This window comes from Xyrauchen texanus, chromosome 38, assembly GCF_025860055.1.
Source record: "Xyrauchen texanus isolate HMW12.3.18 chromosome 38, RBS_HiC_50CHRs, whole genome shotgun sequence".
NCBI classification, from domain to species: Eukaryota; Metazoa; Chordata; class Actinopteri; order Cypriniformes; family Catostomidae; genus Xyrauchen; species Xyrauchen texanus.
Window position 1 is genome coordinate 29,337,886 of NC_068313.1, and position 27,683 is coordinate 29,365,568.

The 27,683-nt window shown below is 37.9% G+C and overlaps 1 protein-coding gene across 1 annotated transcript in view; it reads right to left on the reverse strand.

Moving 5' to 3' along the window:
* Positions 1 to 27,683, reverse strand: part of dgkb (diacylglycerol kinase, beta) — an 80,498-nt gene that overhangs the window by 15,190 nt on the left and 37,625 nt on the right. Inside the window, 2 exon segments of the mRNA XM_052109956.1 lie at positions 1,798 to 1,888; positions 25,022 to 25,086. Of these exon segments, the coding sequence (XP_051965916.1) occupies positions 1,798 to 1,888; positions 25,022 to 25,086 (156 nt within the window).

A 27,683-nucleotide genomic window follows, 5' to 3' on the forward strand; every position in this document is an offset into this window, starting at 1 on the left:
TATATATCTGCTGAAAAATCAGTTCATTGTTAGTTCATGTTAACTAATGTAGTTATCTAATGTTAATGAATACAACCTTATTGTAAAGTGTAGTTGTTACGAAGGCAGTCGAGGGGTGAGGATCTAAATGTGGTTTATTGAAAATAATAATACAAACAAGACTGGAACAAACAGAACATCCACGAGGGGAAACAAAAGATATAAACAAGGGAAAACATCCACGACGGGCTCAGGCAGGAACAAAGACCAGACTATACAAGGCATCAACATTCACTTACAACATTCACATTCAAACATCTACATTCAATGATCAACAAGGAATGGAGGAACAGCAGGGTTTAAATACACAGGGGTAATGAGGACTAAACGACAAACAGGTGAAAACAATGGTTGAGTGCTGGCAGTGATGAGGGCCGGGAATTATGGGAATTGTAGTTTATGACAATTGACTAGTGAAACTCGGGGCAGACAGCAAGGGATCGTGACATAACCCCCCCTCTAAGGAGCGGATTCCAGACGCTCCTAAAAAAGAAAGAAAAAATACCCCAAAAAAAAAACAAAAACAAAATCGTCCAAGGAGTGGGGGGGGGGGGGGGCATTCAGACCAAGGAGGGCACAAGGGGCAAACAGACAGTCCAAGGGGGGCACAAAGGGCAAGCAGGCAGTCCTCGGGGGCACAAGGGGCAGACAGGCAGTCCAATGGGGGCACAAAGGGCAAGCAGGCAGTCCTCGGGGGCACAGACCAGAACATACAAGGCATCAACATTTACTTACAACATTCACATTCAAACATCTACATTCAAAAATCCATATTCAACGATCGACAAGGAATGGAGGAACAACAGGGTTTAAATACACAGGGGTAATGAGGACTAAACGACAAACAGGTGAGAACAATGGTTGAGTGCTGGCAGTGATGAGGGCCGGGAATTATGGGAATTGTAGTTTATGACAATTGACTAGTGAAACACTGGGCAGACAACAAGGGATCGTGACAGTAGTCTTGTAAAGATTCAATGAGAAACTAGACAAATTAATTTTGTAGACAAACTTTGAGGTTGGCTTGAAAGAGCATGGTCTAAAAGTTAAAAAAAGAATTAAAAGCATAATTAGTTAGTAAGTTAGTAGGTTCCTGACAGACAGACAGAAAAGAAAGACTGATAGACTTATAGATAGATAGACTTATGGATGGATGGCATGTTTCAGCACTTAGCATGGTCTTGCTAGCATGATTTATCATGTCTCAGAACTTAGCTAGGCATTGCTTACACATTTTAGAATGTTACTAGCATGTTGCTTGCATATTTTAGCACTTAGATACTTGGTTGCTAGGGTGAGATCATTTGAGATCATATTGAAGTCTCTATGATGTTCTGGTGCAGAGATATGTATTTTGCTAATTGGTTGCTAGGGTAACCCCATTTGGATACTAGGCAGTTACTAGGGTGACACTCACAAGGCTCCTTGCTACCCTGAGTCAAATGACCCAACCTGGAAATCTCTACAATGTTCTGGTACAGAGATATGTATTTTGCTAATCTGTTGCTAGGGTAACCCCATCTGGTTGCTAGGCAGTTACCAGGGTGATCCTCAAAAGATTCCTTGCTACCCTGAATCAAATAACCCAAACCAGATGTCTCTATGATGTTCTTATGCAGAGATATTAGGATCTTTTGGAAAATGTAATGTTTTGTATTGAAGACTGTATGCTGCAGATTTGTTTCCAGAGGTTCTGCAGGGGGGGTGTAAGTGTTAGAAAAGTGAGAAGACATGTGGAGTCGCACTCATTCTCATTACCTCCACCTCAAAATAATCATGCAGCTTCTTGCAGGTGGCTGAGAAGGTCTCTGCGGTTCCAAACTCAAAGTACCAAAGTTTATTCTTCTTCCTAAAAACAAGGAACACATGAAAAAGATGCCAGTATTTAATGGATCAGGTGTTATGTATGGATCAGGCAATCATGAAGGCAGGGGCTGCTGTGGTATAATGGTTAAATAACTGGTTCTTGTGTGTGACTGATTGTGGTGTGTTGCAGTGTTTCGAACTGAATGGCATGACTTGAGTTTTGATAGCTATGGTAGAAGGGAATATTTTCTGTGCATAACGACTGAAAGTTCTGTCTGTTCCACCCACATCCCTTTTGTGTGTCTTCGCAAAAATTGAATATAGCACAAAACAAGGACTATTTTATTATCTTTCAACAACATAAATGACTAACAGAGTTTGATTTGATTTAAGTTGATACACAATGGTTGTCTGGTCTTCATCTTCGCTAGTGAAAAAAATATTCAGATGACTCAAAAAGTAAGACAAAAGCACATGGCAAAGACCCCTATCACAGAGCCCAGCTAGCACCCGCATAGAGTAATCTAGCTGCCCCTTCAATTAAGAGCGAGCTGTGGAGCCGGACCCCTGTCCCCCCACCCCACACAAAGTCCCTCTGGGACCAAGATCATGATCAGTGACCTCAACTGAACAACTCACCATCTGTTTTCATTACAACACACACACACACACACACACACACACACACACACACACACACACACACACACACACACACACACGTTGTGTTTCCATGTTTTATGGGGACTTTCCATAGACATAATGGTTTTTATACTGTACAAACTTTATATTCTATCCCCTAAACCTAACCCTACCCCTAAACCTAACCCTCACAGAAAACTTTCTGCATTTTTACATTTTCATAAAACATAATTTAGTATGATTTATAAGCTGTTTTCCTCATGGGGACCGACAAAATGTCCCCACAAGGTCAAACATTTCGGGTTTTACTATCCTTATGGGGACATTTGGTCCCCACAAAGTGATAAATACACGCTCACACACACACACACACACACACACACACACACACACACACACACACACACACACACACCTGAACCTTAAGCAGCAGGATCCAAACCACAAAAACCAAGTGTTTTAGTGATTTAGAGAATTACAAAATCCCAGTCATAAAATGGGAATCTGATTAAAAGAAAGAAGTATCATAGAATGAATAGGACATTTTAAAACAATTAAATATATTAAATACAATTTCTATTATGCTGTAAATTACCATGCCCCCATCATATGTCTCAATATTTTGGATTTAATAACAAGCAGTCAATATTTAAAAAGGTAAAGTTTGTTTTCTTTAATTCAAAATACCACAATAAAGTGAACAAAGGGGTGAATTTTAAATAATTTCACTAATGTTTCAAACAAAACATGCTTTATTGGGAACATCCTTGTTTTAATTGATGCATTTCATGTAATAATCAATGTATATATTTTTTCCTATGTCCTTAGTAACACTTTTAATCATGTTAGTCTTTCATAATTTCCCTGTAACTAATGAAAACACTTCTTAGTGACATTCTACTCTAAGAAATTACATAATTGGTTGTGGGAAAACAACAGCACCCACATCAATAATTATTAGTCAATTATTTAAATGAATCTGTAAGCGTTCATAAGTAAGTTTATGAATTGTAATACAGTAGTTGGTTTCTCACTTTAAAACATTTCATCTTGTTTGATAAAATTACTGAAATCTGTTCAAATTTCAAAAGATTGTAATAAAAGACAGAAATAATCTTTTATTTTTTACACCGATTATCTTCCATCCTGTTAGGTTTCATCCCTTTTAGCCATACCTATTATGGCTATTATTGCCATTGTGTAAATCAAGTTATATTTAATAAAGTAAATGACTGAGCGAGCCTGATCAGAGCATAATAGTAATAAAAAAAGAAAAGGAAAATAAAACTGGTATTCCCTTTCTTATATTACAACACAAGAATATATATTTTTTTAAAGTTACAGAATTTAAAAGGGTTCAGCATAACAGGCTTTCATGTCTTACACTTTTTAGTGTTCACTGGCAAGGATGTAGAGAGCAATGGTGATTCTTGGCATTAGAGTTTGAAAATCCAGCCTGATCTCATTAATAAGTAGTTGTTTGTACCTTCATATTTGTAACATTAACACCTACATGTCTGTACATTTGGATAGACACTAAAACGTAAAATAAGTATGTTTAAAAGCATTACATATTTACAGCTTTAGAAACGTAAAATATTGACGAATCCATTGCAACTATATTTGAATACACGAATTGATTATAAATATATTTGTATATTTCTACTGTTTTATACATATTTTAGATCCCTTATCCCTAACCCCAACCTCTAAACATAAACATTTCGACAATATAAAAACTTGGAACAAGTAGATTAATGTACAGTAGCAATGTTTATTACTATATATATTATATATATCCTAAACCTAACCATATTCATTTATTAAGCATACACTGTAAAACATGTAAAAGTCAGTTATATTTATTCACAATCATTTATTCAGAAAAATGCCAAAAATTCAGTATAGTTCTAAGGGCGATGAATGCATCCAATGTGCTCCCTGTGCTGGAGAGTAGAATTTTAATTAGTAATATCTGTAAATCCTGCGATAGACTGGCGACCTGTCCAGGGTGTCCCCCGCCTTTCGCCCAATGTTAGCTGGGATAGGCTCCAGCCCCCCGCGACCCTGTACACAGGATAAGCGGTTGACGATGGATGGATGGATGGATGAATATCTGTAAATCTTCTCCTGATACACTCCTTAACGGAGCTAAGTCATATCTCACTCAAACAGCTACATCGCAAAATACGGCATGTCGCAAACGGTCACGTGACAGTTGAGAGCCAATGAGCATTCGACATCACTGCGATAAAACCGCTGGTCCTAATGCTTGAGGCGGCAATCTTTGAATTTTGAAAACGAAACCTTAACCAACGTGGGTCGACGGCGCGACTGCGGCGGATGGACATGGAGATTGTTGAATAAAAGTCTTGAAACAAGCTGCTGTTCAGAAACTGCTGGATAAAAAATGGCCTCCTCTTTGTTAGATTTCAGCCTCAACAACCTAGATCTATTAGTATAAGCAGGACAACAATCGCTAAATTATTGATTTCCTCATTAGACTTTTTGTCAGGACCATTAAGCGATGTTAAAAATGAGCTTTCATTAGCCACTTGCAGGAGAACCATGCCACCTTTGATTTATAATGTGCAACATGGTCAATAGACAGGGAAAGACGCGGCGGAGATCGGGTGTGAGAAACACAGCACACACGCAGAGAGCGGCATCTATATGTAATAACACACACCTCAAAGTGTGAATCACATTTGTACACACACACACACACACACACACACTACTTAATAGCTGGGTTAGATCAGCTGAAAACTCTCCGCTTAGAGTGTACTTAATATTATAGCACACATTCAGTACATAGCAGATCACTGGTTTAATATATGGACCTATATGTCTGGATAGGACTGCTGATGAAAAGCTGGGTATGGATTAAAACCTAAAGCAGAATGTGTGATAGCATGCTAGCACAAACCATACTTTGTCTGAATGAGAAGGGTAACTGTCACTGGCCTTGTGTTTGTCGTGAACCTTGCCCAAATAGCCCATTAATTTCAAATTTTTCTAAGAATAGTTCATCCAAAAATGAAAATTCTGTCATTATTTACTCACCCTCATGTTGTTTCAAACCCATGTGCTCATCTGCGAGCAACGTTGTCTCTTTCTGGAGACCATATATGCTTTTAATAGGTTTGAAGTGGCACAACTTGGCAAACTTCAGATTTTTGTGTACTAGGCTATGTCTGAATCACAACAGCACTGCAGAAAAGATAGTTTGCGATTTGAAATTCAGATTTCGATTGGCTATAAATACACTATGCGTTGTCGGAGACATGAACATTTTGTTGCATGTGATTCTTCATGATTTGTGAATTCAGATGACATCATCCTCTGCTCCTTAATTGGTCATTTAAATTTTATGACTCTTCATTTACTAATCCAAATGGCTTCAAAAGTTGAACACCTAGAAATCCTCTCTGATCTTGTCTGGTCTGATTTGTGAATTTTTTCAGTGCAGTTTTATGGTTTAAATGACACAATTATTTGTGAAAAAATGTACAAATCAGAATGGTCTATTTAAGCCTAGTGTGACACATCTGTAGCAGATAATAATGTAATAACTACCGTTAATGTAATAACTGCCAATAACGTAATAACATTTCTGAACCAATAACGTAATACATTTTGGCCCATAATGTAATAAGTTCTTTCATTATTGGCTGGGTTAATAAAAAAATACTAAAAAATGTATTACATTATTGGTTACATTAGTATTTCACAATGCTAATATACAAGCCATCAAACTGAGTAAATTCAATCTGTGAAAGTTTTCACAAATCCAGTTTTGTATGAAACTAGTGTTTTTCCTATCATAATTATCATGTGTTTGCAGAATGTGCCCTCTCAAAGCCTGTAACACTGATTTTTTCAGGTAAACTGTTGACTACAGAACTCAAGAAAGGGTTAAGAGACAATGACTGATCTGTGAGAAAAATTCACAAATCAAGAAGGTCTTTATGAGCTTACTGTGACATGTCTAGGTTGTCAGTTTTTAGAATTACATGTTGATTCTCTGATGGCTTTATCCATTAACACAGCCTTTAATGTTATTATTACACAAGGTAATGAGCGTAGAGCAGTAAGACGCAATCAAACGCACCCAAATGTGATTGTGAAAGGTTTCACAAATCAGGCTCTATCTAATACAAGTGAATTTGCATGAACCAAGATTTCACATTTAACTGATATTTTCAGTAAACATGCAGAGTTCTTTTTTTCACCATCCCAACTCATGGACTCAAAAAGAGTTGACAGGAAAACAAACTGCTGTGAAAGAATTCACAAGTCAGACTGGTCAAGGTGAGAGTGGTTTCAGTCTTCTAGGTGTTCAACTATTTGGATTAGAAAATGAAGAGTCGTAAAATGTAAATGACCGATTGCGGAGCTGAGGATGATATCATCCGAATTCACAAATAATGAGTAATCATGAGAGAGCTTGAGAGACTGCTTGCAGATGGTGTTTGAAGAACATGAATTTGAATGTCTAAATTGTAACTAAAAATAATTATTTTGATTGAGGTCATCACAGAAGAAATCATAAACTCAGCAAAAAAAGAAATGTCCCTTTTTCAGGACACTATATTTTAATGATAATTTTGTAAAAATCCAAATAACTTAACAGATCTTTATTGTAAAGGGTTTAAACAATGTGTTCCATGCTTGTTCAAAGCACCATAAACAATTAATGAACATGCACCTGTGGAACAGTCGTTAAGACACTAACAGCTTACAGACGGTAGATGGCAATTAAGGTCACAGTTATAAAAACTTTGGACACTAAAGAGACCTTTTCTACTGACTCTGAAAAACACCAAAAGAAAGATGCCCATGTTCCTGCTTATCTGTGTGAATGTGCCTTAGGCATGTTGCATGGAGGCATGAGGACTGCAGATGTGGCCAGGGCAATAAATTGCAATGTCCATACTATGAGACGCCTAAGGCAGCACTACAAGAAGACAGGAAGGATAGCTGATCGTCCTCGCAGTGGCAGGCCACATGTAACAAAACCTGCACAGGATTGGTACATCCGAATATCACATCTGCGGGACAGGTACAGGATGGCAACAACAACGAGTTATACCAGGAACGCACAATCCCTCCATCAGTGCTCAGACAGTCCACAATATGCTGAGAGAGGCTGGACTGAGGGCTTGTAGGCCTGTTGTAAGGCAGGTCCTTATCAGACATCACTGGCAACAACGTCGCCTATGGGCACAAACCCACCTTCGCTGGATGAGACAAGACTGGCAAAAAGTGCTCTTCACTGACGAGTCGTGGTTTTGTCTCACCAGGGGTGATGTTCGAACTCATGTTTATTGTCGAAGCAATGAGCGCTACACTGAGGCCTCTACTCTGGAGCGGGATAGATTTGGAGGGTCTGTGCGTTCCAGGGAAGACATCCTCCTCCCTCATGTGGTACCCTTATTGCAAGACAGGAATTTCTGTGTTCTGCCATTGCCATCGAAGAGCCCTGATCCCAATCCCATTGACCCCGTCTGGGACCTGTTGGATGGGAGGGTGAGGTCTAGGGCCATTCCCCCCAGAAATATCCGGGAACTTGCAAGTTCCTTGGTGGAAGAGTGGGGTAACATCTCACAGGAAGAAGAGGAAAATCTGGTGCAGTCCATGAAGAGGAGATGCACTGCATGCACTGAGATGTAATATTTAAACCCATATCTGTAAATATGTTAAGTTTGCTGAAAATAAAAGCAGTTGAAAGTGAGAGAAAGAAAGTTTATTTTTGTTGAGTTTAAAAGTTCTACTAGAAATCTACCTGTGCAGAGGCCTTTTCACTGTTTTTCCAGATACCATTTGATGACTTGATCTGTACTTCGTTGGTGCACTATCTGATTTTTTCACAAAAAAATAACAAATTTGGGATCATATGGATCATACAGAACAATTGCGATATATAATGTTTAAAAGTCATTTAGACTTAGGTCCTTTCGTGAACTTCACCGATCCTGGTCACTATGCATGCACTGTATGGAAAAGAGAGAAATGGGTTGGCAATGGTGATGGAATAATTTTATGTGAGTAAATGATGGCAGAATTTTCATTTTTGGGTGAACTAACCATTAAAAGTAAAGCTTCCGCATTTACACATTACTAAGGAAAACACTTTAAAATGCTTTAGCAATATTAAAACTATATATGTTTGTATTTTTCAGGGGATTCAATTCAGCCCCATAAATAAATGAATGCTGGCAACTGAAAGCAAAGTCAAAGGTAAGCACATCTGTAGATATGTCATATTTTATTCTGTTAAAAAGCTTTTTATATTGGTAGAGGTGATATACTCATCCTTATGTCATTCAAACCCCATATTAATTATGCTGAATTAGATCACCTAAAAAAGAAAATTCTCTCATCATTTACTCATCATTTACCCTCATGCCATCACAGACATGTACGACTGCCTTTCTTCAGCAGAACTCAAATGAAGAGTTTTGAAAGAATATTTCAGCTCTGTAGGTCCATAAAATGCAAGTGAATGGGTGGCAATGTTTTTGAAGCTCCACAAAGCACTTATAGCCATCATAAAATTAACCCATATGACTCCAGTGGATCAGTTAATGTCTTCTGAAGCGAAACGCTAGGTCTGTGTAAGAAATAGATCAATATTTAAAACTTTTTTTAAATAAAAAAATTCGCTTCCGGCCAGGTTGTTGACGAGGTGACTTATAGTGCATAAGCCAAAGTGCTGAAGCACAGTGTTGTTTACAACACAGGTACATAGATAATCATACACACAGTAGATGCCTTATTGGTTTGGATTTGTCAGCTGTGGCATCATGTTGGAACAGTCAACAAGAAGAACTGTTTAAATCTGTTTGAATGCAAATGATGCATTCAAGGAGATGCTTCAGACCGAGCTCCTTGTTCAGACCGCTGCATAAATTGCTTTTGTGTGGAAACAGTATTGCGGTCCATAGGAACAGCTGATAATAAGGGATCTATGTATGAATATCTATGCAGAGGAGGCTTTCTCGCAAGTCATGCAAGAGGCAGTTTGAACTCCACCCTCGTCAACGCGTAAACTACAGCTGGAAGACAACACTTAAGGACAACAATTTTGAAAGCTTTAGCAAGATTAAAACTATTCATTTTTTTTTAGGATATCAGTTCAGCCCAATAAATAAATGGATGCTGTCTATTGAAAGAAAAGTCAAAAGCAAGCACATCTTGTAATATGCCATAATATTTAAATATGTTAAAAAGCCTTTTATATTGGTAGAGGAGATATACAAATTCTGTCATAATTAACACTTCCTTATGTCGTTCAAAACCCATATGAATTTCTTATGCTGAAGACAAAAGTAGATATCTTAATAAATATCTCTTGCTGTCATATCAATACATCAGCAAGAACGAGGAGTCAACATACAGAGAGGAGTTGCAGCGGCTGACGAACTGGTGTAGAGCCAACAACCTGTCCCTGAATGTCGACAAAACAAAAGAGATGGTTGTTGACTTTAGGAGAGCACAAGGTGAACACACTCCGCTGAACATCGACGGCTCCTCTGTGGAGATCGTCAAGAGCACCAAATTCCTTGGTGTTCACCTGGCGGAGAACCTCACCTGGTCCCTCAACACCAGCTCTATCACCAAGAAAGCCCAGCAGCATCTCTACTTTCTTCGAAGGCTGAGGAAAGCACATCTCCACCCCCCATCCTCACTACATTCATAGAGGGACTATTGAGAGCATCCTGAGCAGCTGCATCACTGCCTGGTTTGGGACTTGCACCGTTTCGGACCGCAAAGCCCTGCAGAGGATAGTGAGGACAGCTGAGAAGATCATTGGGGTCTCTCTTCCCTCCATCAAAGACATTTACAAAAAACACTGTATCCACAAAACAACCAGCATTGTGGATGACCCCACACACCCCTCACACAAACTCTTTATCCTCCTGCCTTCTGGCAAGAGGTACCGAAGCATTCGGGCCCTCACGGCCAGACTGTGTAACAGCTTCTTCCCCCAAGCCATCAGACTCCTCAATACTCAGAGACTGGTTTGACACACACACACGTGTCCTGAGTTGCACTTTAATTACAGTCACTTTATAACTGTCTGCTACCTCAATAACTGCTATGTGCATAGAACACTATCTCATAGTATGTTATGTTTACGTTTTTAGAAACTGTCATCTTTTTGCACTACTGAGTACTGGTCGGCGCTGCACTGTGTCTATTGTCCTGTTCATTGTCGTAATTTGTTGTACTGTCCCGTACTTTGCACATGTTTGCACGTGCACTTTATATAGGTATATATAGGTATTTTATATAGGTATTTTATTTCGTTGTGTTGTCTCATGTGGTCCTGTGTTGGTCTTTTGTTGTTTTTATGTAGCACCATGGTCCTGGAGGAACGTTGTCTCGTTTTGCTGTGTACTGTACTAACTGTATATGGTTGAAACGACAATAAAAACCACTTGACTTGACTTGACTTGAATACAATGGCAGTTGACAGTGCCTTCATACAGCTTGTGCATCATATTCCAGGTCTGAAGTGATATGTTCACTTTGTGTGATTAACAAAATAAAATAATATAAGTAAATATCAGTTTGGATTGAGGGAGAAATGTTGAAAAGAAAATGGTCATGTATCATAGAATAATTATTTACAATTTATTTCAAAGGTTCATTGTGAGGAACAATCCAGACTCCAGGTGCTCCAGAAGTAGCAAGATGAAAAAACTCTTGTCTGAACCCTTGTGTTACATCCTCCAACCATCAGGAAGTTTGTTCATTTGAGTTATGAAGTTTATGTAAGAATGTTTGTTTTTTTGTGTTAAAAAATGTAACAATTTTGCACAAAGTTTAAATGTTATTGCAAGAATGAAAATGCTTGCATACCTGTGAATGAGATTCATTATTTGTATGGACATGCAGAAGTGTTACAGTAATTTAAAGCACTAATTGAAACTGAATGGAGTGGGAATGTAGTTAATTATGATACAATGAAATAACGGATGATTTGACTTCATTTTGAAGATCCACTGCACAATAAAAGCTATTGAAGACACATTTTGTTGTCATAATTCTTAATTCACTGGCATTGTTAAAGAACTACAATTTACAGTAAGATGGGTGTTACTGTGAATTAGTTTACAGTAAAATTACTGTAATCCAATTACAGTAAGTTACTGGCAAACTGCTGCCAGTGAGTTACTATAATTTCTAAAGGAAATGTTTTACAGTGTATGTTATGATATCAAAACTATTTTATTCTGACGCATTATTAAAAAAAAGATACATTTTAACACTTATATGACAGACCCACCTACATTTACACACTTATTCAAATTTGATTCGCTTCAGAAGTCCCTCACTCGATTGAATGTTGGAGTTTGAACTTGGAAGACTGTGGCTTTCCTGGTCGTCCACCAGGAGCCCTGTGGTCTCTGGTCACATGCAGGCGCCTACTGATTCCCTGTGGTCTCGAAACGAAAGTGAAATTAAAACGTCTAGGTTACGTATGTAACCTCCGTTCCCTGATGGAGGGAACGAGACGTGTCGAAGAAGCGACACTACGGGTCTTTCTTGAGTGCCGAATATACCGCTGATCTATGAAAAAAGGCAATGAGAAGTTGGCGGACAGAATTTGCATGTTCTGCCCCCGGACATATAGGTATAAAGGCGAGGAAAAGCATCTGTTTCATTCAGGATTTTTCTGAGGAGTCGGAAATGGTCCGGCCACAACAGTGGCTCGGCTCAGCGACGTGGCCGGGAGGACACAATGTCTCATTCCCTCCATCGGGGAACAGAGGTTACATAGACAACCTAGACGTTCCCCTTCTGTCGCTCACTTCGACGTTGTGTTGAAGAAGTGACACTAGAGGTCAAATTTAAATCACGCCATGCGCTGAGCCGTGTACGTGTACTGCTGACACAGGAGCGGGCAGGTACTTGACGTGCCAAAACGACCAGCTGTATCAGACTGCACGTACCCATCCCCAATGCCCCATAAAGTTGTCGGAACCCTTATAGTTACCCTAGACAGGGGAACAAGGCGACGCCTGCCAACCTGGAACGGGCCGAGCCTATACACCATATGGGCTTTTAGGTCACATGTGGGAAGTGACACGGTGGTAGATCCCGCCTCTTCGGTGGGAGGAGTTGCTACAGACACGGCGACCGGGGGGCTGCGAGAACTGCCCAAGGGAGACGCGGGTCCACTCGTAAGGAGACCATACCGCGGAAAATACACACAGGAGGAAAGTCCACGTAGGAGACCTAACCTGTGGAGCACCTATTCCAGTACAGGGTAGATTTAATACCCGCAGTGGATTGGGTCGGCGAATTCCTCCGCCGAATTGCGGACCCACAGGGCTAGGGAGGAGTCATCCAGGGAGCCGAGTGAGTGGGCTCTCCTGGGAGAAAAAGTGCACGGTATTACCTCAGCCGAGGGAAAGGGCGCTAGGTGCAAGCGATTCACCCGGTCAATCCGTCAGCATGTTACCGAGTTCTATCAGCTCGGACCTGAGAAAACACGGGACGAGACTGATTCTACCCTGAGATTGTAGAATCTCGCAAAGGTATTAGGTGTTGCCCAACCCGCTGCTCTACATATGTCTGCCAGGGAGATGCCTCTGGCCAGTGCCCATGAGGATGCAACACTCCTTGTCGAGTGTGCTCGGACCCGCAGGGGGGGGGGGGACAAGGCCTGGGTGCGATAGGCCAATGAAATTGCGTCCACCACCCAATGGGAGAGCCTCTGTTTGGAGACAGCGTTCCCTTTCCGCTGTCCACCGAAGCAGACAAAGAGCTGCTCAGAGCGTCTAAAGCTCTGCGTGCGGTCCAAGAAGATACGCAAAGCACTTACCTGATGCACGTAGCTGTTTCAAACATCATAGTTCCACCCTTGTGCCATCCTTTTACTCAACATCTTACTTCTAGGACTTGACCACAGTGGATGGTGACTACTACCTTTCCAGTCTTTACTTTACAGCTTGTATTACATTCTAAGAGGTAGTTTTAATTCATAGCAGACACCAAGGTTTCAGCTGAGTTCATCTGCAACTTAGAAAGAAGATCAGTTAAGCCGATGTTATTTGTAAAGTCACAATTCACTCTTATGATCTCCTCAATCACATTGAAGCCCAGCAGGGGACAGTCCATGCTCTTTTGACTCTCCAACAGGGGTACCTGGATGGTGATTCTTACATATTTGCTACTTGATATTTCTAATAGCACTTCAGCCCATCCATTAAAGGGTATAACTGTCCCATTTGTGGCAATGACATTAAGCTGGCCATGTGCTTTGCAGTTTGATGTGCTGACCAACAGGTGGAGTTGCTTCTCAATGTCCCACCGAACTTCTCGAAGTGTAGTCATGACTGGAATGCTGATGTCTGCTGTTCGACTTGCTGGTCTAGTCTTACTGAAGTTTTTAATCACTGTGATTCTTCACTGATTAGCACTAGACCACCAAGAGGCGCTAATCCCGGACAAGCCCCCAAATTGTTACCCACCCCAGGGTTGCGTGAGTGGATAATTTAAAGTTGGATAATGAACTGTAGAAAGAGAGAGAAATACAGTGATCTGGCCAGATTGTACAGCACCACTTATACTCCAGCGCTAAGCGATCTCTACAGGAGGCAATAATAATTTCAATGCAAACCTCTTAATTTATCCCATATCTCTGGTAATACATCATGAATGTTTTAATTAAACAACTGAACTTAATTACTGTGAAACAGAAATAAAAAATACAAAAACAATTATATAAATAATTTTTTCATCTTTGGATATAATTTCCAGTCCACTACATTAACTGTAGAATTTCATATAGATGCTTTGTCTTTTGTTAGTTGGCTGATGAAGGCATTTGTTGGCAATTTATTGATAGTCTATGTATTCCATTTTAAGAGTGTAATCCATCATTAGGCAAAGGTGATGCATGCCAAGATCATTAAGGTCAGTGAGATGCATCACAGTTACATATTAGCAAACTATAGTTTTGGAAAGTAATTTAGGATATCTATTTTGTACATGACACAAGTAATTTTTCCAACAATTGTTTACAGGTGTACCTCTGGATGTATTTTAAGGCCTACCTTCAAACTCAGTGCCTCTTTGCTTGACATTATGGGACAATCAAAAGAAATCAGCCAAGACCTAAAAAAACTGTGGAATATAAATAAGTCTGGTCCATCCTTGTGAGCAATTTCCAAACACCGCAGCCATCATACCACTCATCCTGTCTCCTAGAGATGAACATAGATTGGTGCAAAAAGTGCAAATCAGTCCCAGAACAACAGCTAAGGACCTTGTGAAGATGCTGGAGGAAGCAGGTAGACAAGTATCTATATCCACAGTAAAATTAGTCCTATATTGACATAACCTGAAAGGCTGATCAGCAAGGAAGACACCACTGCTCCAAAACCGCCATAAAAAAGCCATACTACAGTTTGCAATGCACATGGGGTGAGAGAAATGTCTTCAGGTCTAATGAAACAAAAATTTAACTGTTTAGTCATAATTACCATTGTTATGTTTGGAGGAAAATGGGTGAGGCTTGCAAGCCGAAGAACACCATCCAAACCATGAAGCATGGGGATGCTTTGCTGAGGAGGTACTGGTGCATTTCAGAAAATAGATGGCATCATGAGGAAGGAAAATGATGTGGATATATTGAAGCAACATCTCAAGACATCAGCCAGAAAGTTAAAGCTTGGGTCTTCCCAATGACTTAAGGACTTGGCTTAAGGGCAACAAAGTCAAGGATTTGGAGTGGCCATCACAAAGCCCTGACCTCAATCCGATAGAACATTTGTGAACAGAACTGAAACGTGTGTGCGAGTAAGGAGGCATACAAACCTAACTCAGTTACACCAGTTCTCCAGCAACTTATTGTGAGAAGCTTGTGGAAGGCTACCCAAAACATTTGACCCAGTTAAACAAAAGGCAATGCTACCAAATACTAACAAAGTGTATGTAAACTTCTGACCCACTGGGAATGTGATGAAAGAAATGAAAGCTGAAATAAACCATCCTCTCTACTATTTTTCTGACATTTCACATTCTTAAAATAAAGTAGTGACCCTTACTGACCTAAGACAGGGCATGTCAGGAATTGTGAAAAACTGAGATTAAATTTATTTTTGCTGAGTTGTAAATGTAAATTCTGACTTAAAATGTAAGTTTAACAGGATCTAAAATCTGTAGAGATTCCCAAAGAATATGCATTTACAATGCATCTTCCTTTTGACTTGAACTATAGCACTGCAGAATTTCTAGTGAAAGATCAGAATAGATTGAGCCAAGAAGGCTCCTTAGTCGATTCCCTCCACTTAAACTAACAAGAGTGCTAAAGTGACAAATCAAGCCGATCCCTTTGCTCATTAGGTAATTAGGAGCATCTCATCTCTTCAATCGGATTCCCATCTGTTCCATTCCCTTTCACCATTGCACACAAACAGGGATGATAGACAGGGTCACAGCTGCACTCGAGACTGGAGGAAAGGTCCATCCTGACACTAATTGGGGGTTGAAGTGAAATTATGGATTGTTCTTAATTGAAACAGGTGTAAAACAGGTCACTGAAATAACCATGTTACATGGGTAGTTGATGCATAATGTGTCAATTCTGCATGTACTTCATCTAAATCTTTATATATTGAAAATATTACACAAGATGGTTATCTAACAAAGTTTTGAGAATGTACATCAATGGCGAATGTTGGGAAGTTGCCTTTTAACTTCTATTGTGTTTTATGGTACTTAAAGATTAAAAGTGGCATCAAATACTGGACTTGGGGCAAAATGTCACGGTGGCATAGTCAACCTGAGGCTACTTTGCTTCCTGCTGCTTTCTATTGCGTATAAGGAAGGTAAACATGGCTTTGCCATTGATTTTTTCCTTTGACACATAATCTAACATAGAGTGATCTACGACCTCATTCTCGCACTAATTTCTTCTTTATCCGAGGTGATAAATATCATGTTGATAAAACTACCCCTGTCAGGACTGCTCTGATGCACTGGTTTGTAGAACATGACACTAAAACAAGAAGAAAGAGGCCGAGAGAGGAGCTGCTGTTAAACAAAAGTATGAAAGTTTAAGTAACATCAGGGTTTGGGTTGATAAAATAAAAGAGATATCCAAAATGTGCAATGCCATTTTTTCAATGCTAAAATACTTTTTCTTATGCCAGGTTAATATGCAAAGACTATTTTAAGAAGACCCATAAGGTAAGCTGTTTGAAAACAATGTTTATTTCTGCAATTCAAATTGGTTGTGTGAGCTTTAAAAGAAATTGTAGAGTAATTCATTTAACTTTTTCTTTAGCTTGAACATAAAGCAATTATTTAGTGAATACTGTATGTTAGAGCTGAACGTAACAATACAAGTCTATATTCATTGAAGAAATTCCAATGACTTAATAGATTTACCTAACTTCCATGACTTTACCAAGCCTCGAAATCACAATTTAAAAATTCTCTGTTACAATATTTCCAGGTTTTTACAAGACTGTGGGAACCCTAAGGTTAGAGAACCACTACTTTCAGACATGCAGTCGGGGCTGTAGCACCATAGAATAAAATCTGTATCTTGAAAGGTTCATTAATATACAATACGCTATATTTCCAATAGTACCAATACCAGTCAAATTTCATGATTCTCAATACCAATATCGATACCAAAGCAACACAATAAATGAATAAAATAAATGCCAATATGGTAATGTGTTATTGAACACACTCCTTTAACATAATTAAAAAGTTAAATTTAATAATAATAAATGTATTACTGTAGCAATACATGTATCAATACATTTATTCTTATATTTACTATGTAATACTTATTAATCACAATGCCAATAATATATAAAAATAAAAGCATGTGTCCTTCAAGTGGTTCTCAATGTAGTATGCATTGCTTAAGTGTTTTTTATGGAGGGGCCTCCTGAAATCTGCTTTATATTTTTCCCAAACCCTGTGTTGTCCATTAGATTTCATTTGATAGAATTCCATGTTTTAAAGTTTAATTTAATTTAATGATCAAAATAGTGTTGAATTAAATTAATTCCTAACGCTTTTAACAAGTGAAAAAAAAATAAAAATAAATCCTTTTCAACATGCCATTGCATTTTTCCAAACTTGTATTTAGTACAACAGCACTCTTGATGATATATTGATATTTTATTATTATTATTATTACAATTATTATTAATCATTATTATTATTACTACAGTGAATATAACAGTTACTAAACAGTTGTAATGTATTTCTGTCACAATTACTTATATTTCAGGCATCTAGCTTTTATTTCGAATCGAGCTTTTACTTTGACTCTCGTTTTTGGCGGAAGCTTCACACCTTCGGATAAACTGTTCGCTACATGGCCAAGTGTGATCATCAGAATGCAAAGGCTGTGATGTATGTGATAGCGTTTGGAGTTAGCATTAAAGCAAAGAGCAAAACATTTTCCAGGACTGCAGAAACACTAGTATCGTTTTTATTTAGTAATGCTGGCACTGCACGTGAATAGTTTAACTGTAAAGAAGGCTCTCCAGACTCAGGGTGATGGTTAATGGCTGGAGAGTGTGAAGGAGGAGAGGTTCCCTGACAGCTGGCAGCCCTGCGGGAATCCGGGTCTCCACATGTGGCTTTGGGTACTGAAGAGGTTGCTGTGAAGGCGGGGGAGAACTCGGCTGGAGAAGGAGGCCTCGCTAGTACCACCCATCTAACTCAGCAACAGCGGAGCACCAGTCAAAAGGGCTAACCACCTAACAGTTTAAACTTTATGTCTGATCACAGCTCTGTTCCTTAAAGGAATAGTTCCCTTTAAAATAAAAATAAAATTCTATTAACATTTACTTACCCTCATGTAGTTCCAAACCTGTATGACTTTATTTCTTCCATGGAACACAGTAGAAATACAAAGTAGATTACAGTATTAGGCAGAATGTTAGCCTCGGTCATCTTTTTTTCCAAATAATGATAGTGAATGGTGACTGTTAGTTATTCTGCCTTACTTCTCCTTTTGTGTTCTGTGAAAGAAAGTCATAGATAAACAGAACCTTCAGTTTTGGGTTAACTATAACTTGTGGTCATGATACATAACAGTTATGCACTAAATACAGCACACTATCTTCTGTACAGTAAGGGTATTCCCTATGGAATTCTGTCCCAGTAAGGATGGGGATGGAGGCCGACATCTGCCAACTGAGTCTATGAGATACAACACAGGTAATGAGATGACAGCAAGTCCTGGCACGTCTACAATGTGACTGAACTGATTAAACTGGCTGCTGGCCATCAACCTGAAATCAAACACAATGGGTCCAATCTGATTTAAGTGTTTTTTTGCATAAATTAATAGAATTCTTTAATAAATTACACCCTTTGTATTGTTAAAGGAAGAGTTCACCCATCATTAACTCACCCTCATGTTGTTATAAACCCATTTCACTTTATATAAGTAAATATAAATACAAAAGGAGATATTGTGCAGAATATTAGCATAAGTCACCATTTACTTTCATTGTATGGAAAAAAAAACAATATGCAATGAAAGTGAATGGTGTCTAAATTTTATTTGGCTATCCTATGGTAAGCCATGCAAAAAAGAAAAGCAAAGAAAGAAAGAAAGACCAATATTCTGATGAGTGGTTGACCAGTGTTTGCTGAAAAAACAGCTGAAAAATCAGCCTCAAATTGTTTGCTGGTCTTCAGCAGGTCAGGCTGTTCTCCCAGCCTGGCCAAGCAGGTGTTTACCTTGTTTAGTGCCCAGAAACCCTCTAAAGACCAGCAAAGGTCATCAAATAGGTTAGGATAGTTTAAGCTGTTAAGATTTTTTTTATTAGATATACGTGTTTCTTAATGGTTGATTCTTAAATTACATTTGGTCCCCTCAATGTCCTGACTAGGTGGTTAAATTCTAGTATAAACTACAAATCACACTAAGTGATATGTTTTTTTGTGTGTATTTCAGTGTGTGAAGTGCTAAACATCAGGTGGATTTAATCTGCTGTTTCTGCCTTATGTTGGTGTGAACATGAGGAGGTATGTGGGTGGAGCTGGGAGGGGTTTGAAAGTCCAGCAGGGATGGGGACAGGGCCACAGGTGAGATCTCAATAAATTACACTCTGAAGTGGCCATTAATTATAGATGACACCCCAGTCAGACCAACCATTTCATTTGAGATGAGGAGCAGTGTGCATAGCAGTGGTGCCGAGGGCTCTGGTGGGATGGCTTATGGCTTGTGTGTATATGTGTGCGTGCGCACAGTGGGTCAAACAGTCTTCGCTGGTGCAATAGCTTTTTTGATGAGGACCCTCATTACGCTAAACGGCCCTCTATGGTTCAGCCTCCCTCCGACTTGAGAAAAGGTTAAACAGAGAATAATTAAAGAAGAGAGCCTCTGGCTGAGCGTGTCACCATTAAGGTGAGTCTCTGGTCAGTGGTAGTTAGTTTCAAAGACGGCAGTAGAGCTTGAGTGCCACTTCTTGGTCAGTATCATACTGCTAATATAAATGACACTTTAATTTATTTCACACTTGGCGTGAATGTTGAAATGCCAAGTTCGCAATAATTAACAACTGGATGAAAGGGTGCAAAAGCTTTGAACAAAATTTGTATAGTCTTGTGGGAAAATTTTGTCAATGAAAATTCTGTCACTCATATGTCATTCCAAACACATACACTATGCTGTTATTTTTTTCTGTGAAACAAAAAAAATAAATAATTTGAAGAATCTTTATAAGCTATACAACATCTTTGAAGAACAGAGGGGGACAGTTCAACCAAAAATTTAAATGTTCATAATTTACTCATTTTGTTCCAAACCTGTATAACATTCTTTCTCCCGTGGAACACAAAAGGAGATCCTTGGTAGAATGTTCCATCATGGTAACAGGAAGTTCTTCGGATTTGGAATGATATATGGGTGAGCTAATTAAACGGCATAAACGATTTAAGTCGTTGTTTACTGATAAACTTCTCCTCTGACGAAGCACTGAAATCTCATCCACTGCCGCATTCAGATTGAAAAATGCAGTGTCAACACCGAAATGAATGAATAACATAAAGATTCTTATGGGTTTGGATCAACATGATGATGATCAAATAATGACAGAATTTTGATTTTATTCATATGGAAAGACAGAGTGCATAAACCTATAAATACATTTACCATTGTAACCATAGGTTTTATTAGAGCACCATTATTGTTTCTATGGTAAAAAAAACAAACAAACAAAAAAACAATACATTAATAGGCAAAGTCATGATACTAAAGTTCACATAACCAAAGACAACTGAGAGAATTCCTTTTCTACTTTTACACTTCATCTTGAAGCTAAAGATTAGCTCAGAGTTGCATGACTGATCATTGACGAGAGAGAGAGAGAGAGAGAGAGAGAGAGAGAGAGTGTACTTTAATGAGTTTGCATGATGCTGCCACACTTATTGTCTGCTTTTAATCCTCAACCTCATTATCACCCTCTGGTCTTACTCCAGCAGTAAATGAATCTGCAAAGTGTCAAATCTTCTCACCTTCCTCCTGGTAATCACCCAAGGTGCAAATAAAACGAGGGAGCTGAGTTAACTCAAGACACTCATCTGTTATGAACAAGACAATGCCGTGATATAATTAAAAACCAATTGACCATTGTTGGGTTGCTCATTAAGCCGATCAAATATTTGTGGCTTTGCTAAGGTCATCCCAATGACAAATACAAAGACACAAAGTGAGAGATAAAAAAATGTTTCACTTAGAAAACAAAAAGCCCTAAAAATGACTTTAAAGTTAAGAAAGAGACTGTAAAAATTGAGACTTAAATTTGCAGTGTGTAATGTCTGCAAAACAAGCGTCACTAATAGAAATGGCAAAAATAATGACATATAGCATATTTATTTTATCAATAAAAGAAAATGTATTGCTAAAATTTGGAGGTACATTTTGTCTTTGGTGTTGCTTGATGTACAGAAATTAAACAGTTCACCTCAATCTGAAATGGAAAATAGTTTCAATCAGGTTTTCTGAACACCTGTCTACCCAACAGTATCTGAACAGAATTGACTATAATTAAGTTAAATTAAAAACAATTTAATTATATAAAATAGAATAGAATTGAAAAATTTAAATAGAATTGAAATGAAAACAGAATTACATTTTAAATGACATTCATAATCCAAAATATAAATACAAATTTAAATCAATCAAAATAAAATTACACAGAATTTTATAGAATTAAATAGAATACATTTATTACATTATAGAATACATTATAGAATACAAATACAGAATTACATTGAATTGAACAGAACAGATTAAAGTAGATAATAATTAAAATACAATTAAGTAAAATTGTATCAATTGAAATATCAATAGAATTTAATTGTATAGAAGTAGAAAAAAATAAATGGAATAAAATTTAATACAATTATATTTAAATTGTAATTTTAAATATCAATTTAAATGCAAGTCAAGTCAAGTCAAGTGGTTTTTATTGTCGTTTCAACCATATACAGTTAGTACAGTACACAGCAAAACGAGACAACGTTCCTCCAGGACCATGGTGCTACATTAAACAACATAGGACAAACACAGGACCACATGAGACTACACAACTAAATAAAATACCTATAAAAAATACCTATATACCTATATAAAGTGCACTTGCAAACATGTGCAAAAAGTACTGGACAGTACATTTCTGACAATGAACAGGACAATAGGCACAGTGAGAGACAGTGCAGCGCCGACCAGTACACAGTAGTGCAAAAAGATGACAGTTTCTAAAAACATAAACATAACATACTATGAGATATAGCTGTATTGCACATAGCAGTTATTGAGGTAGCAGACATTTATAAAGTGACAGTAATTAAAGTGCAACTCTGGACACGTGTGTGTGTGTTTCAGTCCAGTCTCTGAGTATTGAGGAGTCTGATGGCTTGGGGGAAGAAGCTGTTACGCAGTCTGGCCGTGAGGGCCCGAATGCTTCGGTACCTCTTGCCAGAAGGCAGGAGGGTGAAGAGTTTGTGTGAGGGGTGTGTGGGTTCGTCCACAATTCTGGTTGCTTTGCGGATACAGTGTTTTTTGTAAATGTCTTTGATGGAGGGAAGAGAGACCCCGATGATCTTCTCAGCTGTCCTCACTATCCTCTGCAGGGCTTTGCGGTCCGAAACGGTGCAAGTCCCAAACCACGCAGTGATGCAGCTGCTCAGGATGCTCTCAATAGTCCCTCTATAGAATGTAGTGAGTATGGGGGGTGGGAGATGTGCTTTCCTCAGACTTCGAAGAAAGTAGAGACGCTGCATGCCTCTGTTTGAGCCAATGTTGCTAATTCAAGCTGGGATGCTCAAACAAAACAGAGCAAAGTTCTAATAGCGCCACAGAGCCACGGCTCTGGGGAACGTCTTTTCTAGTAAATCAATCTCCAGATGGTTTACTTACAGTATGTCTCTGCATATTAGGCTGGGATAAGAGAAAACAATTTAACATTGACAAAATGACATAAGTCACCTTTAAGCTAAATAAATGTCAGCAGTTTGTACCCATGTTTTGCACCACAAGTTCTTCTAAAGGGACACATAAAAGTATGTTCTTATATTTTTAGGCCTAACCAAAATGTACCAGGGGCATCAGTTTGCGAGCTAGCACAACTGGCTAATAAGGCTAATGGTCTATAAACATTTATATGAAGTAATACATAACACCAAGTAAAAAACCTTGAACAATTGTTACTTGATTTGAAACTGGGTTGGCTATTCTAGAGAGTATAGTGTCGAAATCAAGAAAAAAAAAAAAGAACTGATTCTATGCTATTAACTGTATGCAGGATATGCATTGCCTTTTGCTCCTGTAATATGATGATATATTAAACAGCAATATATTTATAAAAGAAAGAAGTACCTAGATAAATCCAACAAAAAAAAAAAAAAAAATCTGCAATACCTTCCTAACTATGGTCATGCATTATTAAGAGAGAAAAGATACTATGTAATAGAGAGATCCTAAACCCATTCTCTCATGTGAATTATTTATCAAATTCAAATAACAGATGGTATAATTTTCTTAAAATATCTGAATCATTATTCAAAAGCCACAATGGAATAAAACTCTTTCTGCTCTTCCTGTACACATGCTTTTGTGTCATATGAATATCTGCTTTGTATGTCTCACACAGATATGAATAAATATCAACACATTCCCATAACAAAGCATTCATGCCATCTCCTGTATCTCCTGACTGCTTCTTAATTCTGGAAATTAAAATGTTATCTGCTCAAGAGGTTTGAAATATAGTATCGCACGAACAAAGTATAATTATCATTTGATTATTAAAAGACTCTCCTGAAGGTCTCGTGTCATCACGGTGATGGAAAAATTATGTCAAACTACCCAAGCAAATTCAATTACCCAACCAATTACTTGCCTGTGTTCATACTGACTTATTGGGACATTAAATATTAATGGGAGCATAGATATCAAATTTGCTCATCATTAGAAGGTGCACACATTGTGGGCTAATCACAGATGTTCCACATCATTCAGATCCCTTCAGTGAAGAATAAAATGCTCTACCAGCACAAAGGAGCACCTACATCTGTTGCACATCCATACATTTCATAAAGGTATTTAATGACGTAAAATCAGTGCTTTTTGTACACGCATACTGTACATGCAATGCAATACAAATAATACAAAATATGTATATAAAAAATATAATTATATAAAAAAAATCTGAGCCACAACAACCACAAATATTGAGGGCACGATACCATCAATATTCATAGTGGTTGACTGATGTGACTTTTTAAAGGGCTGATTGTCCAACTATTGCAATGAATGTTTAAGACTAAAAATCAAAATAGGTGGCTTTTAATTCATGTCTGCTATCTTTAAGGCCATCTATATTCCAATGTACTCCTAAAAGTAATTTATGCATTTCAAATGTACATTCTCTCTACTGGAAAATGGACCAAAATTATTGATGACTCATCTTCCATTAAGGTGCATGCAAAACATTTTGTCCAGTAAAATGTGAATGAGAATGAATGAGAAAGTTTCCATCCCCTAATACCACCAGCTTCTAATTAACAATAACAAGTTCACAGCTGTCACGTCAGCTGAAGTTTATTTGCCATTTATAAAAGTGGACTAGCCCTTGAAAATGTTCTAAAGCAAATCTTACAAAAAAAAAAAAACCTTATGCAAACAGGTGCATTTAGTCACCCCAATCCTGAATGTTGTTGCAGCCTTGATTAAAACACAACTCTTGACAGTGCATTTAAGTAGTTTTCTTCAGACTTCTAAGAAGATTTCTGTATGTAGTTCAGAATCAGATTTTTGGATCCATAAATAATTTTTGGGAATAAAAGCATGGCAGAAGTCTTTGAGACACACCTGAGGGGAGGAGGAGTGGTAATGGGGCATTAACTCACTGTAAACCCAACAGACACGCTGGAGTGCTTACAGATTGAGATGACAGCCGAAACAGTGGGAGTTAAGATGCAGTGTTGCTGAGGTGTTTGGTGTTAACACACAGAGAGAGAGAAGTACCTGCTGTTAAGCCTTTCTGAATGTTTCTCTCTCATAATGTGGAATCGATGGGCAATGGAGGTATCCTACAAAAAAAGCAAAAATAATCTAGATGTTCCCCATGTTTACTGAAATCCCATCCTTGTGAGGGAGACCGAGTACTGTTGTGACCCATTCTGTGTTTTTCTTTTCTTTCTTTTTTCTTTTTGGGCTATTTACCTAATATTTAGATTTAATATTCATGTGCTAAATATTGTAGTAATTTAGAAATCAACTACTTTCTATAACTGTAAAGTTACATCTGATTGTACCACTTTGTTGCCATGATGACGTAATGCTGTAAACCCTTCAATGACCTTAAAAACAATGATTTAAACAACTTAACAGCCCAATTTTCCCTGAGTTTTAACAGAACAATTAATGTAATCATTTTTATAAAATTATAAGTCACATTTCTGCCTTTAAACCCTCCAAAAATGGGCCCCATTCACTTCTATTGTAAGTGTCCCACTGTAACCTTGATATTTAATTTTTATTTTATTTTATTTTTAAGAATAGGAGGAACGAGTCAACAATGTTTTTTGTGGTAATCAACAATTTAACTGGTAAATTTGGAGGTAAATGAACCAGGAATTTTCAGTTAATTCCAAAAAGCAGACAAAATGATCTTTTGTATAAATAAACAAAACATAGGCTAACAATTCTAAACATAACAGACAATGCAAATGTATTAGTCACTCTCACAATTATGGCAAATGTCGGCCTATATGCTATCCCATTTTGTGCAATCTTCATGGGTCCAATAAAAGCTCTTTGGAAAGTGTTACAACCCTTCCTGTCTGGTTAGCCATTATATATATATATATATATATATATATATATATATATATATATATATATATATATATATATATATATATATATATATTTTTTTAAACAAGAGAACCTGCTGATTCATACCTGCAGATTCATTTCTATCATATAACATTCATTAACATTACATTAAATTCTCTTACCACAACATTGTTTGCTCAATAAATCCTTTTTAATTTTTTATTAATATATATTAGCGATTTCACCCATGTAGCTAATTTCTAAACTGGTGGTGTTATAACTCACACCGGTTTCCCCTATTCCACGCATTGGATCTGCATGAGCTTTTGACAATGCTTCGTTAAGAGCCTACACTTGTGTGACAAATATTCTCATCATTAGCTGTGCATCTGGGCCTTCAAATCCTAAAATGATCAAAACAGCTGTGTGAACATGAAAAGACAACAGATTGAGGATTGTATTTAATCGTTTCACAATGGTTTTATCATGGACCATTAGCTATAAACAAAAGCTCCTCCTGAGACAGAGACTTGTGCATTTTAAAACCAGATGAATGTATTTTAAAACCAGACAAATCTCAGACAAATGCTCAAATTCCTCCCCCCAAACCAAGCTTCAATTACAGGCCTGATCGCCCTTCCACACTACTGGAAACAACTTGGGATCCATGCATATGTATGCGTTTTAACAGATAAGGTGTTTGCAATTCTTTGCTGTGGCTCTAGCCAACAATGGGTATTGACAAGGGGGCTGAACGCATGATTCTTCTCCTCCATGCAGACTAATTAATCAAACACATCTCACATAATCAGAGTTGCAGAAGTATACAGGATGCAGTGGTGGGCCGTGCATTTGAAATCTAGGCCTTCAGAGTGATTCATGCCATTAAAAAACACAGTTTCACAATGAATAAGACAAACTATGCCTTTGGGGATCATACATTATGTCGCAGCTAACTAATAATACCAATTGACATTTTAAAAACACGTCCACGCACGAAAGCCAGAACTTGAAATTACGTTTTTTATGTTGCTTGCAATAAATTTTGTTTCCTCAGAGTACACGGTAATGCTGCGTTCCATTCAAGTTGAATGTGGGATATTCCTACTTGATATCTCCGACCATAAATGGATTCCATTCCCCGATATTTGGAAGATGATGTTTAAGGAAACAAAACTGCAACTCTCCCATTCGCTTAGCAGGGATTTGACTCTCATTAGAGATGTCTCCTAGCAACCCAACTGATAAACAATGCTGCAGCGCTAACATTTGTGCTTCAGGTGTACGATTATCAAAAGAGATTATAAAGTTTTATACACCAGTTTCTGCAGGCGTATGTTAAACAAACTTTAATATATTGTAATGTGGAAAGAACTAATTTATCGATACTACTTCTAATTTATCGATACTACTAATTTATCGATACTACTGAATGTTCATCACTTACTTTGTATATCTCCCTGAGTGTTGACATGTTTGTGTGACATCATGCCCCTGCATCTTGGCTAAATCGGTGTTAATAATTTCAGCATGATCCTGAGTTGTAATTGTAATTCTGACATAAAGATGCATTCCATTGCACTTTTCCTAGTAGGAAGTTGTAAAATCCAACTTTCAGAGTTAAAAAACTTGATCTGACACTGAATGTTCAAGCAGCCTAATTTACACTTAGAAAACTCCTGATGTTGCTATGGTAAATGGTCTGCACTTATATAGTGCCTTTTTGACCGTATGTATTCAAAGTGCTTTACACTGTGTCTCATTCACCTCAGATACCAATGCCTGCAACTTCTGTTCAGTGTCTTGCCCAAGGACACTTCGGTATGTGGACTTGTGTGTGCTGGGAATC